General features: G+C 35.4%; 2 protein-coding genes across 3 annotated transcripts; one reads left to right on the forward strand and one right to left on the reverse strand.

Annotated features, from left to right (window-relative positions):
* Window positions 1–284: 284 nt before the first annotated feature.
* Window positions 285–5,641, reverse strand: PNKP (Polynucleotide kinase 3'-phosphatase). Its single transcript, XM_028187221.2, has 6 exons — window positions 5,257–5,641; window positions 4,293–4,996; window positions 3,810–4,079; window positions 2,626–2,775; window positions 729–934; window positions 285–423 (listed from the first exon to the last, which is right to left on the reverse strand). The coding sequence occupies exons 1-6, from the start codon at window positions 5,387–5,389 to the stop codon at window positions 300–302; spliced, it is 1,587 nt and encodes a 528-aa protein (XP_028043022.2). The 5' UTR covers window positions 5,390–5,641; the 3' UTR covers window positions 285–299.
* Window positions 5,642–6,787: 1,146 nt separating this feature from the next.
* Window positions 6,788–15,374, forward strand: LOC114252547 (acetyl-coenzyme A transporter 1). 2 transcript variants are annotated; one of them, XM_089729123.1, is made up of 8 exons: window positions 6,788–6,940; window positions 7,196–7,423; window positions 7,502–7,791; window positions 7,904–8,255; window positions 8,454–8,573; window positions 9,125–9,307; window positions 11,616–11,837; window positions 14,138–15,374. In XM_089729123.1, exons 2-8 carry the CDS (start codon window positions 7,214–7,216, stop codon window positions 14,306–14,308), a joined length of 1,548 nt encoding a protein of 515 aa, XP_089585249.1. In that variant the 5' UTR covers window positions 6,788–6,940; window positions 7,196–7,213; the 3' UTR covers window positions 14,309–15,374. The 2 variants fall into 2 exon arrangements, with proteins under 2 accessions (XP_089585249.1, XP_028042866.1); XM_028187065.2 differs by having other exon boundaries at window positions 6,939–7,122.
* Window positions 15,375–15,749: the final 375 nt, after the last annotated feature.

Consider the following 15,749-nt stretch of genomic DNA (forward strand, 5'->3'; position numbering starts at 1 on the left):
CTACATATTATAATACAATAAATCAAATGATAATAGTTTTAAGTTATTTCTTAAAACTTAATCGCAATAAAAACTCGCTGACTTCGAATAAATGGTTTTATTTTTAAATTAAGTTTATGATTATTTTAACCTCTTTGATACGATTAATTTCATCCCAAACATGACAGTGGTAAGTATAAGTTGCAACGAAATATATGCGAAAACTGTAAAGAAATCAAACTATATTTAAATAACTCAACTCATACTAAGTCGAACACCTGGTGGAAAAAAATAAATATCTAAGATTTCGGGTAAGTACTTTATTTCTCTAACAAATGCATTCTATATAAATTTTCAGCTTCTTCGCTCTCAAAGCACGGGTTGAATTTCACTTCAATTACTTCTTTAAAACCTTCGTTTGGTGACGGTTCAGTAAACTTGTTTCTGTTGTAAAAAAATGGTTATTAAAAAAGTTTTCTTTACCAAATTGTGTTTTCGATTGTCTATGGAAAATTAACATTTGAGTTCTGTATTTTTTTCTACCTATTCTAGTAACCTAGATTCACCGAGCTAGTAGGTGAGCTCACGGGGCTCAAACCGGGAGTGTTACTAACTAACACTGGCCTTAGCAAGAGCAGTGCTTCGCAAAATCTACCACCGGATCGGAAACGCGACCCACTGAGAAGATCTGGCGAGAAACTCAGTGGGCGTTGTGTTTTTTTGAGGTAGCTAAACAGTAATGCACTCACTTGTAGGTATGAAATACAATATCGTTAACAGGAACATGATTGATCTTCATCAGTTCCCTAAATTTGTTATTATGTTGCGCATGGGCCTTAGAAGTAGCCATTTTAGCACAACGACAATCTATTTTATTTTGTTTTGCGAGTGATGTCCAACGGGAACGAGACTCAACATCCGGATTCGTACTGTCTACTATGACACTTTTTCCTTGCTGCAAAAAAAGACATTTTCTTATTATAAAGAGGTTATAATATACTATACTGCCAGGGAGACTTTTTGGCGGGAACGCGAGAAGCGAAGTTATGTTAATTGTTTTATTTTGTTAATTTAGTGTTTATTCAGTTAAACGTATGTTGCTTTATTCACAGTTTAACATCTGTGAAAGTGTATAAATGTGGAAATTTGAAACAGTCTGGTCAGTAAAATCTGGCTTCTCGAGTTCTTCCAAAATGTTCACCAAAATCTCTGTAAATAGCCACCATTTTACAGAGACTTTATTTCATTTCATCTCATACCGTTTCATATAATTTCATCCCAATTGATTACAATCTCAAATAAGTAAATTTCACCTCATTTCATCCAAATATTTTTTTACTACATTATTTTTTATATAACAGAATATATAAAATAATAAGCTATAATATATGGTGCGATACCTTCGTATTTCCTGTTGGAAAATAGAACTACTACTAGACTACCAATACGTCATCTGGAAATGATTTCCTAGTTTTTTGTAATACCATTACACATATTAAGCAGTGCCTTTGTACATAATTTTCCTATTACTCTGTACTATGTCTTTTTTTTCTGTGTGTACATAAATAAATAAATAAAAAATAAATAAAATTAATTAATGACAGATGTACGGCCGACTAAAACATTTTAAAAAAACAGCCAATTAAGACAAAGCTAAAGATATTCCAAAATCTATAAAAATCCATAAAGCTCTCTATGGATACAGCGTGCGATTTTAAGTGATTTTATGACCTGGTAACTAAGACCTTTAAGTCATGTCTTATTTTAATTTATATTCTTATTTTTATGAAAAATGATAATATGGAGTGAAATGAAATGAAAATGATTAATTTGAGACGTTAATCAACTGGGATGAAATTAAATGAAATGAGATGATATGGAATGAAATATAATCTTAGTAAAATGGTGGTCATTTACTAAGATTTTTTCAGTGGACTTTTTGGAGGATCCCGAGAAGTTGCGTCCAGCGTCTTTGTTTCATTTTCCCACATTTGTGCACTTTCACAGATATTAAACAGTTAATAAACCACCGTTATTACACATTTAAACCCGAAGAAACACTAAATAGACAAAATAAAACAAATCACACAACTTCACTCCTCGCGTTCCCGCCAAAAAGTCCCATATCACACATATACTTTCGAAAAAAAAACTACCCTCGTTTAAGAATATACTAAATTCTTAATTAAGAAACCTTGATAATAATGAACATAAAAAATTAAAATGACTATACCATAATTACGAAATTTAATGTAGTCAATACGAATCACAACCTATTACCCGTTCAATTAGATTAATATATTATCTGATTGTGTCCATAAGACTTTCAATTAAAATTTCAGTCAATATTGTAATATTACAATGCTATTTGTTAATTGCATTATTACTGATAATGATAAAGTGGACAGCTGGTGATAATGAACATAAAGACTGCCTGAAAATGTGGTTCATTAAATTTCTCTTAAAGCCCATAGATATCATCGCCTAATACCCATCTTGAGATACGAGTCGTACACAACAGTTCCTCGCCCTTCAAATCGAAGCGCATTACTGCTTCACGGCAGAATTAGGCTGGGCGAGCTCATAAAATACCCTACCACCAGTAAGTAAGTTTATTATATTTTTTGCCTTCGAACTTTGACTTACCTGCAACAATTTTGTGGCTTCAGCAGCACATTTTTGCCATGAGCCTAGAATATCTCTGCACACAGTGGCATATTTGTGATTTGATTTAGTTTCAATCTGCTTTGCCAAAAAAGATTTTCCACTACCAGGAAATCCAACTAAAATTAGTATCTATAACAAAAGTTTTTTTTATAACGATGTTATAACGAAATTTTTTTTTATCGTTATTTTTTGTTGTTGTTGTCAACCTCACTGGCCATCAGGTGTTAAGTATTGAATGGCGCTATCTGCCGTAGGACGTGAGGTATAAGTCTCAATTGTGTTGGGTAATGGGTCTCCCCACTCTTCAAACCGGATCGCATTACTGTTATATGGCAGAAATAGACAGTATAATATACTCATGCGTGGTGGCTCACAAAATGCTCTATAAATAATAAATGTCGAAATACAGATCGCACTGTACTGGTATAATAGGTCTGAGAATGCTGCTACCCATTACTCGGTGACTAATCACCTTTTCAGAAAAATAGGACAGGGGTTGTGCTGTGGGTCTCAAATAAAATTTGGACAATAAACGTGGGCCAATCACAGCTGTACAGTCTACAGGCAAAGAACACAAGAACGCTAATTCCAAATGCTCAACTGTAGGAATTGCTGAATTGCTGTCGCAGCAGAACTTCATCAGTTTCATAAGTGCTCTCACTGTGTAACGTTTATTGCTCTCTAAATTTCATTTGCATGAGATACTATTAAATGATACTTGATTCGCAACTAAATATATATATCTGCTTAAATTAAGGTATGCATTTTCGGTTTCTGGAACACTTGCAAAACCAATATTCTGATTAACTTTGAAATATTTCATCAATTTAAAATCTGCAGTAAAACTCAATTTAAAACTCAACCTCAAGTAAAAATCAAGTTTCAAAATGTTGAAGGAGAGTGAACCATTATTGTTGGAACTTCGAGCCAAAATTGCTAATAACGTGATTCCAACTTGAACAGAAAACAACATTTATTTGCTTAGTTAAGCATAATATAATTATATATGTCGTGGTTAACGGCTTTTAGTAATATTAAGACGATGTTTTGACTATTATTTTAAATGATGAAATGTTGTATTGTATATTATTTTAGAATGTATTTTGTTTAAAATCCAATTAAAAAAACAATTTTAAAATATATTTGAATGAAATTTGACTAACCTCTTTATCTTTGCTAATTAGTTTATTATTAAAAGGTTCTACAGTTACTTCTTTAGGATGAAACTCAGGTTTACTCATTAGCACATTAGCAATAGAATGTCCCAAGAAGAATTGTTCGGGAGTATAAAATTTTAATTCCAAATTTTCAGCAAAGAGTTTGTCTGCCAAGGAGTGATCTTTCTTTTTACCAGGGGCCCAGTTTGCCACCCTTCCTGCAGCATCTCCACAATAAAAACTTTGGTTCATATCAACTTTGACACCATCATTTTTCTGTAAAAGAAAATAAATTAACATAAAATTCATATGCCTAGTTCTTTTAGGTCAGTATACTATAGGTTTATGTAGTTACCAATTCTGTCAAAATGGCTAAGCCCAAATTAAGTGAAGGATTAAAAATATTAGAGATTTGTATTTCTTATAGCAAGACAGCTTTAATGCTTTAATTTAATCATAAATATGAGATTAAACAGACTCAAACTATACCTTTTCAGTCAAAATCATCCACATTCCAATTCTAGGTTTCCTGTAAATCCCTTTACCAGTTGCTACATATGCTTGTACTGGCACATTTAATTTTTGGACAATACTTTCAATCTTCTTTTTAAAGTCTTCTATTTTAACTCTACCATTACCAATAGGGGCTTGATTGCTAAATAACACAATTTTGTAATCTTTTTCTAAAAATTCTTTCAGTTTTTGGGACACTGAAGGAAATGCTATTTGCCAGTCATTTATGTCCACCGGATGAACTTTACCAGACTTTGTCTTGATTAGGGTTCCATCCATATCAAAAGATGCTATTTTGTCACTAGATTTCACTCCCTTAGCTGTAAACACATACAATTCACCTTTGTCTATTTCATCCCACATATCTCTAATAACTTTTTCAACTTTTTCTTTTACACTTGGTGACACTTGTTCCACTTTTAATGATTTCTTTCTCTGAGATGTACTGTCATCTTCCAATTTCCTTTTGAATGTCTGATTCTGTGAGGTAGTTAGCCTTTCAGGAGGTGGATCAAATTCAAGTATATGCACATGATTGTTTAATAAAATCTCAATTGTTGATCCATGTCCAATTTCATACACTTCATCTTTTTTAAGAGCAAAACCATCTAACCCACAAGCGTTTACTCCTAGTTGTTTTATCTCTACATGACATTTTTCACAATCTGCTTTTAAGCTTACTGTAAATGAAGAATAACAAGCATTTAAAAGAAGCAGAACACAATTATCGTAGGTATCAACTTAAGATTTTGATTTATCAACACGAAATTATGTAGGATAAATAAAAATTTAAATATAAATTAATCTAAGCAAATAATTTAAAAAAATATGAAATCGTTTGACGTAAAAGAAAATGATTCAAGATATTGCAATGAAGCTTGTTCAGCAAAGTATGCATTGGCACAATAAATATGGTTTCTCAATTGAAGTTATCACTTACGCTGCTGTCTAGAACATGACTGATCCTTAATTTTTGTTTCTTTATTGCGCCCTACAATTATTTGTACGTTGTGAGGAAGTTTAATAGGCGCATGTGTATCTAACAAACATCTCAAAAAGCATAAACGAGACATGATAATAGTACGTACAGCATGAATAATGCGTTTAACATAGTTTTTATGAATTTAACTTTTGTATGGCATATTTAACAAACATGGTTATTTTTTTTAATTGGTACTTAACACGGTTTAATATTATAATATTTTACAAGATAGGTTCAAAGGCTCGCAGATTTATTTAAGTACATTTAGGTATTAATTTTTTGAAAAATTAGAAATTAAATTAGGTGTATTATCTATGACAAATGACATAAAGTGACAGGACTTGTTGGCGGGAACGCGAGGAGTGAAGTTGTGTGATTTGTTTTATTTTGTCTATTTAGTGTTTCTTCAGGTTTAATGTGTAATAGAGGGGGCTTTTTAACTGTTTAGTATCTGTGAAAGTGCACAAATATGAGAAAATGAAACAAAGCCGCTGAACGTAGCTTCTCGGGATCCTCCAAAAAGTCCACTGAAACAGTCTCAGTAAATGACCACCATTTTACTGAGATTATATTTCATCCCATATCATCTCATCTCATTTCATTTCATGCCATGTTTCATATTAATCAACTTCATTTCATTTCATAATATCATTTTTCATGTAAAAAAGTTTTTATTAAAATTAAAATAAGATTTGACCTAAAGATCTTAGTTACCAGGTCACAAAATCCCTTAAAAAAAATAAAGTGACAGTAAGTGACTCTTGTTTATAGAGATGGGTTAGATTTACAAGAACAGACCCGAGTATTAGGTATTTTACGAGATTAGGCTGCACCTAATCCCATTTTGCCAATATGTATAATCTACCTTTTCCACCTAACCTTCGTATTCTTAAAATCCTAATAACGTACTGAGAACTTGAGATTAGGAACAGGCAGATTGAGATTGCTTGCTTAGTAAAGTATTGGTTGTGAATGATATTAGAAAGATTATATGGATTAGGTATTTCTTAAAATTAGGAACTTTTAGTAAATCAAATACTAGGTGGGCCTAGTATCTGATTCACCTAGTATGACTCATCTCTAGCTGCTTAGGATAAGACGACGGAGGCTCACTGAATTTGGCCCCACTTTTTTTCATTTCCGGATTTTTTTATTTTTAATTATTTATTGCTTAGATGGGTGGACGAGCTCACAGCCCACCTGGTCTTTAGTGGTTACTGGAGCCCATAGACATCTACAACGTAAATGCGCCACCCACCTTGAGGTATAAGTTCTAAAGTCTCAGTTTAATTACAACGGCTGCCCCACCATTCAAGCCGAAACACATTACTGCTGCACGGCAGAAATAGGCGGGGTGGTGGTACCGTGTGGGCTCACAAGAGGTCGTACCACCAGATTAGATGATAATAATAAGGCTTAATAAAGTGGAAACAACTTCGGGTAGAATTTCTGTATTGGCTACGTTCTCTTTGCATGTTTAATGGACGAATCACACAAACAAAAAATTACAATGCCACAGATCAGTAAGAGATGTCAGTTTCCAAAAAAGAAACATGGTCATAGATAATACACTAGTTAATACGCGAAACCTACCTGTAATACTATGTTTCATTCATCAAATCAATTTCAATTTTCATATTAGGTACGTATGTGCTACTATGTACGTGGTAATCGTGCAGATTATTAATATTAAATAAATAGTTATTTTTTTATTAAAACTGTACTAAAAAATTTAAATGGTGAATGAAATAATTGATTTAGTCAGTTTTTAAGAAAAAATATATATTTTCAGTGTGGTCTTGATTCAAAACAGCAAACATTAAGGTTTGGAATGAGTAAATTCTACTGACGTGTTTTTTCAACATTGGCACTTTAGAACATTTGTAATGTATTTTAGGCTATAAGAGCAGCAATTATGACTTTAACAAAGCGCAAAAATTCACCGGAAAATGAGGAATTGATTGAAAACGGAGACGCGCCGAACGAAGGAAGAAGTAACATTAAAGGGGATGAACTAAACATAGCTGTTTTGTTGTTCCTATACACATTACAGGGTATACCACTGGGATTAGCTGGAGCTGTCCCAATGCTTTTACAAAATAAAGGCATAACGTACACGCAACAAGTCAGTATTCTAAAGAATTTTTTTTTATAATAAAAAGTAATATTTTGCATTTCAACTATATTCGTTTTAAAATTTCAGGCTGAATTTAGTTTAGTAAATTGGCCCTTTAGTGTAAAACTATTATGGGCTCCTATAGTGGATGCAATGTTTTGGCCTGAATTTGGAAGAAGAAAAACTTGGCTTGTACCCGTCCAGTACTTGATTGGAATAGTAATGATTATAGTATCATATTGTGTCACAGATTGGCTGGGAATTGATGGGGAACCACCTTCAATGACAATACTTACAGTATCTTTTCTGTTATTAAATTTTTTAGCGGCCACACAAGATATTGCTGTTGATGGCTGGGCTTTGACTATGTTGAAAAGGTATGACAATCGCTTAGTTATAAATATTATAAAAAGATGAAATTGACAGATTTGGAATTTGAATGTAAGATTTGATTAAGAATTGTAATTCTTTTTATGAATTAATTTTCAGGTGTAATGTTGGACATGCCTCGACATGTAATACAGTAGGCCAAACAGCTGGGTTTTTTTTGGGATATGTAATGTTTCTGGCTCTCGAGTCTCCATATTTCTGCAACAAATATTTACGAACAGAACCACAGGAGACTGGACTAGTGACTCTGTCAAGTTTTCTACTATTTTGGGGTTGGATTTTCATTATAACGACTACATTCATAGCTATATTTAAACATGAAGCTAATGATACCAGTGCAAGTGGTCAGGTGAAGGGAGGAAATGATATTGTTAGTGCTTACAAACAGTTGTATACAATTGTGAAATTACCAGCAGTACGAAAATTAGCTTTGGTTCTGTTCACTGCCAAGGTGAGAAATATTTTAACTAAATAAATGAAATCCAAAGTGATTGAAGATACTATCCATTTCATTCATGTAAAATATGTAACATAACTTAATTGTTTTATAAGAAACATTTTATTATTGAATAACTTCAAATGGATAGATTCACTAAATCAATAGATATGATTTTACTTATTTGTGTATTTTAGCATGTTCTTGTTTCAGCTTGGTTTTTGTGCGGCAGATGCAGTATCAGGCTTGAAGCTTGTTGAAGCCGGTGTCCCACGTGAAGATTTAGCTTTACTGGCTGTACCTTTGGTACCAGTACAGATCATAATGCCAGTTGTAAGTAGTCTCAAGTTCTTTGAATGAATATTGTTACTTTTTAGTTTTTGTCTTCTCAATAAATGATCAATTGCTGGTGGTAGGACCTCTTGTGAGTCTGCACGGGTAGGTACCACCATCCGCCTATTTCTGCCGTGAAACAGAAATGCGTTTCAGTTTGAAGGGTGGGGCAGCCGTTGTAATTATACTAAGACCTTAGAACTTATATGTAAAGGTGGGTGGCGCATTTAGGTTGTAGATGTCTATGGGCTCCAGTAACCACTTAACACCAGGAGGGCTGTGAGCTCGTCCACCATCTATGCAATAAATAAAAAATTGCCATATGATATAATAAGTATTTTATGTAATGTAATAATTTATTGAAACCTTTTTTCATTTCGGAGCCGATTTCCTGACGCATAATTTTTTATTTATTTAATACATTGATTAATAAATGAATTAGCTAATATCCCTGATTTAACGAAATTTGATTTTTAACCAAAATATGTAAATTATCTTCAATATACTATAAATTTTGATTGTTTTGCAGTAAAAGTTTTGTAAAATTACAGATTTTGGCTAAACACACAACAGGACCAGCCCCACTCTCTCTTTGGTTAAAGGCTTTCCCATTGAGGCTACTGGTTGGTCCTCTGGCGGCAGCCCTTGTAGCCTTCACACCAACACTGCTTGGTGACTCTGGACCTTCATACTCCTATCTAAGCATACTCATGTTACTGTATGTCTTTCATCAGGTTTGTTTAAAAATATTTCTTTAGCTCTACCTGTATAATGAGATTACTACATCAAGTTCACATCATGTTATTATGTTATTTACTGCTCATATGTAGATAGATGATACCAAATAATATTTTGTTGATGTAGTCATAGGGTACCCCGCTGGTACATAAAGCCTTCACAAGTTGTCTCCACTTGACCCCTGTCCTGTGCTTGCTTCTTGACATCACTCTAGGTCACGTCGACAGACCTCGTCTCGTTCTCCATGATGCGTCGCCAAGCGTGTACAGGGCGACCAGGTCTTCTCCTGCCACACGGTTGCTACTCAAACACGATTGATACTGCATTGACTGCTGCGCTGTAGGGTCTGTCCTATCCTACGCCATTTCCAATGTAATGTCTTGCGCGATGGGGGCTTGGTCATATGTAGTCCAGAGCTCTTTATTCAATACAGTAACTGGCAAGAATATGCATAGTATTGACCAAATAATATATAGTCAGTAATTTAAATAAATTAATACATAAATTGAATTTGTTAAAAATTACAAAGCTAATCAATTGTAACAATTTTTAAATAATATTATACCATCTGGAACTCTGAAAATATCCAAATTGTATACATTACACCTGTCCACTGTAAATTGCGTCGTGTGTCAGTATAATAATAATAATTAATGGCAACCATGACCCATCAAATCATTCAACCTAATACAGGAAATTCGAAAAGTTTGTATGAAAATATACTATACTATATACCTAGTCAGGTCATAAATTCTGTCACACGTTTAATGTAAAATAATTGAAACAAATTTATTCATTATGTAACCATTCATATACCAAAATGAACTTAACAAAACATAGATTCTTATGACACTAAAGTTTATTCAAAATGACCTCCGTGATTTTGAATACAGGCCTTCAATCTGCGCGGCCAGTCGTCTATCGCAGCACGAACGAGGTCCATGTCAATATCGGCGGCTGCCTTAATCAGGGATGTCTTGAGTGACTCCAAATTGGGATGAGGCTTTGAGCACGCCTTTTCCTCCAAGTGTTGCCATATCTTGTAATCTAACGGATTCAAATCTGGACTGGAGGAGGGCCAGTCTTCGTGCCGGATGAAGTCGATTTCACGCGCCGCCAGCCAGTCTTGTGTGCTCTTCGCTCTATGAGCTGGCGCCGAATCTTGTTGGAATACCCAGTGCCTGTTATTGAACATGGTATGAGAAACAGGTTCCACATGGTTCGTCAGGACTGTATTTTGATACACAACTGCATTCGTTTTTACACCTTTCTCACAAAAATGTACCTCTGTTAAGCCCCAATAAGAAACTCCCAACCATACCATGAGCGAGGATGGAAAATGACCTCGTTGGACACGCGGAATACGATTGCTCGCTTCTTCACTACTGTGTGCGTACACCTTATCATTTTGTTTGTTGTAGCTCTCTTCTACGGTAAAAATTTTTTCATCCGAAAAAAGAATTTCCCGATATTTTTTTCCCGCGTACCGCTTCAACAAAGCGCGGCATCTCTTCAGTCTCAGGTCCATTAGACGAGCATTCAAACGATGTCCTGTTTTTCTTCGATATGCCCGAAGCCCTAAGTCTTCATTTAACACCCTTTTCACCGTGGTTCTGCTTAACCCCATCTGAAGGGCCAACAGTTTCTGCTTACGTTTGGGATTTCTTTGAATTCGCGCCTTCACAGCTTTTATCACTGCTGGAGTCCTAACAGACCGAGGGCGACCACTTCTTGACCTGTCATCTACACTAGAGTCTTCATTGTATCGTTTGATGGTACGATAAACGAATCTTTTGGTTATATTCAAATTTTTCAGTATGTTAAAATTTGAATTGGCGCGTAACCGTAACGATGCAACGCAATAACTGCAACACGGTCTTCTTTAAGCGTCCACTCTATATTTGAAAATGAGTAAAATTCTAAAAGTATACATTTTTATTTTCATGAACAATTCGAATTCAATAAACTTTTTTGTGGCCAGCATTCTAAAAGAAAAGTTTTTACTGTGTGACAATACTTATGACCGGACTAGGTATAATATAAATTTTAGGTGTTTACAATGTAGTGATTGTCAAAGTGTTATATATGACTAAATCTGTTTATTTATAGTATAAATGATTATCCAATACTCTACTCGACCTTGTATATGAGGAATGCATATTATAAACCATAATTAGTCCCATCATAAAAAAAAAACATCAATGTCCAAATGATATTCAGACTTTCCTTGACAGTACTAGATAGTAAGAAAAGCTAGTTGTGGATATATATTTTAAAATGAAGAAATATTACTTTTTTTTTCAGACATGCCTCTACTGTATGTTTGTGGCGGTGATGGCTTTCTTCGCAAAAGTATCTGATCCAACGGTTGGTGGTACATATATGACATTGTTAAACACTGTTTCTAACCTTGGAACCAACTGGCCCAGCACTTTAGCACTCTGGGCTATTGATCACTTGACGTACAAAAGCTGCTCACTATCTAAGTTGACCGACAATAAATGCTCCTCAACAGTTGAAGCTGAAGTAAGTGCATTTCAAAATACATATTTGTACATAGTCAGGGAATATTATTAGACAAAAAGTATGTACGATATCGATTCATTAATTCCAAACAACATTTATATATTCTGGAGGGCATAACAACTGTTACAAAATTGTGGCTATGGCTTCAGTGTGGCGCAATGATAGGTGCGTGATCGAGAGTGAGGCGAGCAGTGGCGATAAAAAAAACGACTAAACCCTTTTAATTCTTTTTCAAATACCTATCGTAATTCCGTATAGGAGTGTTAGTTGTGGTCGTATTGATTAGCTTAGTATCACCAAACTGATTTGGTATTATTCCGATATTACTGAAACTATGACCCCATGTGTCAATGTGAGTGATGACTAGTGGTCGGAGTAGGTAGATTGATTTTATATACTTGCGTCAAGATATTATAATATGGACATGCCATTTTACCCATAATGTGCGGGAAGTAGCGGAAAAAGTTCCCGGATTTGAACTACGATAGCAGCGCACTCTACGAACCGAGGTAAGCGAGTGAGATACCTGGAACACAGCGTGCGCGCATCGTTTTTTCTAACAAACACCCAATGAGTCATACAGGATACTTGCTTCGATTGGTCGTTGCGTGCGGTCGATGCGTTGTGTACATAGATGAACAACCTGCAACCTTCCGAGAGTATCGGGATACTTGGGGTCGACATTTCGAGCGATGTCCAGTTTCGGAGTCATTTGGAAGGCAAAGCCAAGTTGGCGTCCAAAATGCTGGGAGTCCTCAACAGAGCGAAGCGGTGCTTCACGCCTGGACAAAGACTTTTGCTTTATAAAGCACAAGTCCGGCCTCGCGTGGAGTACTGCTCCCATCTCTGGGCCGGGGCTCCCAAATACCAGCTTCTTCCATTTGACTCCATACAGAGGAGGGCCGTTCGGATTGTCGATAATCCCATTCTCTCGGATCGTTTGGAGCCTCTGGGTCTGCGGAGGGACTTCGGTTCCCTCTGTATTTTGTACCGTATGTTCCATGGGGAGTGCTCTGAGGAATTGTTCGAGATGATACCAGCATCTCGTTTTTACCATCGCACCGCCCGCCACCGGAGTAGAGTTCATCCATACTACCTGGAGCCACTGCGGTCATCCACAGTGCGTTTCCAGAGATCTTTTTTGCCACGTACCATCCGGCTATGAAATGAGCTCCCCTCCACGGTGTTTCCCGAGCGCTATGACATGTCCTTCTTCAAACGAGGCTTATGGAGAGTATTAAGCGGTAGGCAGCGGCTTGGCTCTGCCCCTGGCATTGCTGAAGTCCATGGGCGACGGTAACCACTCACCATCAGGTGGGCCGTATGCCCGTCTGCCTACAAAGGCAATAAAAAAAAAAAAAAAGTGTGTGTGTCCGCTCCGACGCACGACTGGAGTTTACTGGATATAAAAAATTAAACGAAACAATACGAGAAATAGTTCTATATTACGACAACACGATACACAACAGATTATTAACAAATTAACGAGACACAAAACAAACGACTAACAAATATATGAAAATACAATAATGAGAGAAACGCGCGATCAGTACGAGGCTTTGTGGCGGACTGCCGGCGCAGCAGCCCGGCGTCACCTGCGATAACGCGGCCGCGCGTTGGCTCCTGATTGGCGCGCGCACGCATCACGCAATCAGGAGCCAATCAGGCGCATAAAGCATTTCGTGTGACATGCTAGGCGCATAACGCATTTCGTGTGACATGCTAGTACGATTTTGGTCCCCATAATTTTCATACCCCGGGCCTATATATGTAAATCGATTCTAAAGGAGTAAACTCCAAAAAAAAAGAGATAAAGTAACAAAAAGCCCTGTCTAAGTTTTGTCTCATACTGACAAGCGTCATTTCTAATTCAACAGAAAGGGACAAAAACTATTCCAAAGTGTTTTTGTATAAAATAAAATACTGATTTCTTTCACCATTAGCCTAGCACTGGCAGCGTATATTGATATTATTAATACGTTTTTCACCTTAAACACAGTTTCATGCTAATTTTGAAATTCCGGAACAAATACAATAAATATGAAGTTCCGGTATTTTGGAGGCATATCCATATTATCCTCAACGTTTGACGTCAACGACCTTAAATCAATCTACCTACTCCGACCTCTGGTGATGACATTCACGTCACGATGACCATAGACTCCGCTACACGCTTGATACTAGGCAGGCTGCAGGTTTATCTTCTTGTTGATGCAAAAAATATTATTTCATACGTTTCATTACAAAATGGCCAGGATAAGTTTTATAAAGACTCATAAAAATATTTTCTTCCTTTACAGTTATGTAAATCAGAAGGCGGCACCTGCGTCACTGAAATCGATGGGTACTACATAGAAACTGTTATATGTGTTATCCTCGGCTTCTTATGGTTGCAGTGGGGTCGACCCACCATCAACAGGTTACAGCGACTGCCTCCGTCGGCGTGGCAGATAAGCCGTTACCACAGATAAGACTGAATCTCTTCATTCCCATAACGTATTAATGAGTGTAGTATCTCTGAAATCTATGGGCTACACTAGTGATTTTATAGATTAAAAATTATGAGAGGAATCTATACAAATATTAAATAGTTCCCCTTGTTCCTCTCAATAAACAGATTAAGCAAAAACTTTGTTTTCAGTTTTTGTGAGTATAAAAATATTTACAAAAGGTCACGAGTCCTCGTGGTTAGCAAATTTGTGTAATTTATTAATAATGTACATGGAATGCTTGTTTGCCAATGTGTTTGAGTACATTAAACTCCAACCGTGATTGATTTTATTAAAATTAAGCTATTTTCATTTACTGAAAAGTTTTTAGTAAATTATTTATATACATATTTATGTAAATTATTTTACGCAATTATTGCGCTGCACATTTATAAGTCCAATACTTTCTTATCTCTCCGTTAAAAACTGTACACATGAAATTATTTGTGGACTTACAAAAATTTTGGGGATGTTATTTTTTGTTTACAATGTCCGGACTATTGTGCTATCATAATATAGTGATAATCACTGTGAATACTTTTGAAATCCATTGTATAATTTGTAAAGACGGCTTCAACGGTTAATATTTAATATTCTTGACACGTTTTTTTTTTAATAATAGTGTTATTATGTATTATTTCATTTCAATTCGGTTTGTAATCGCAATTATTAACTGATTTCAGATAAAACTTCTGAATTTGGAGCAACAGCTTGTTGTTATAAAAGTGATATAGTAAAAGACAAAAGTATTTTTTCTAACAATTTCCTTTTATGCTATCCAACAACTTAGCTAAATCATTAAATTTATTTCAAATCGAATAATAGCAGCATCGAAACGCGAGCTCAGCTCGGCAATCCGATCTGTGATAAGAGTTTGCTTTACACGTCACATTCTCATACAAGTAACAAGTCAATTTATCATCATCAAGTATAGAATAATGCGAGGAATAACGTTGTATTAGAAAAAATAAAAAAGAAAACGTCCTCTGCTATTCATACACAAACTTATTATTTTCACAATAAAAATACATTAAAATTGTTTAATAAATTCGTTTCACTGAGTCGCTACGTTCAACACTAAGGAGTATTTAATAGTACAGGAAAAAGTGAGATTGTTTGACACACGATTTTTGGCCGTAATTGGGCCGAAGAATGATTGCATAGGCCACTTGAGGCCCCTCCTGTACACTTAATTTAAGCACGTGTTTCCGTTCGTTTTCTGGGTGCTTAGTGCGAGTTTTTTAACGTTCTCGATAGCGTAAAAGTTAACCCAATTTTATATTTTATTTTTTATTGTTTAGATGAGTGGACGAGCTCACAGCCCACCTGATGTTAAGTGGTTACTGGAGCCCATAGACATCTACAACGTAAATGCGCCACCCACCTTGAGATATAAGTTCTAAGGTCTCAATTATAGTTACAA

The sequence above is a fragment of the Bombyx mandarina genome, chromosome 08 (genome assembly GCF_030267445.1).
Source record: "Bombyx mandarina strain Sakado chromosome 08, ASM3026744v2".
Lineage (NCBI taxonomy): Eukaryota > Metazoa > Arthropoda > Insecta > Lepidoptera > Bombycidae > Bombyx > Bombyx mandarina.

What these genes read in the sequence shown, in the direction of transcription:
- PNKP (XM_028187221.2), bottom strand. Translation starts at nt 5,389, where the DNA reads ATGTCTCGTTTATGCTTTTTGAGATGTTTGTTAGATACACATGCGCCT. An exon ending in TAATTAGCAAAGATAAAGAG is followed by an intron (nt 2,776 to 3,809) that starts GTTAGTCAAATT and finishes CTTTTGTTATAG; the next exon opens with ATACTAATTTTAGTTGGATT. An exon ending in ATTGTATTTCATACCTACAA is followed by an intron (nt 424 to 728) that starts GTGAGTGCATTA and finishes TTTTTACAACAG; the next exon opens with AAACAAGTTTACTGAACCGT.
- LOC114252547 (XM_089729123.1), top strand. Translation starts at nt 7,214, where the DNA reads ATGACTTTAACAAAGCGCAAAAATTCACCGGAAAATGAGGAATTGATT. An exon ending in GCTTTGACTATGTTGAAAAG is followed by an intron (nt 7,792 to 7,903) that starts GTATGACAATCG and finishes ATTAATTTTCAG; the next exon opens with GTGTAATGTTGGACATGCCT. An exon ending in TACAGATCATAATGCCAGTT is followed by an intron (nt 8,574 to 9,124) that starts GTAAGTAGTCTC and finishes GTAAAATTACAG; the next exon opens with ATTTTGGCTAAACACACAAC.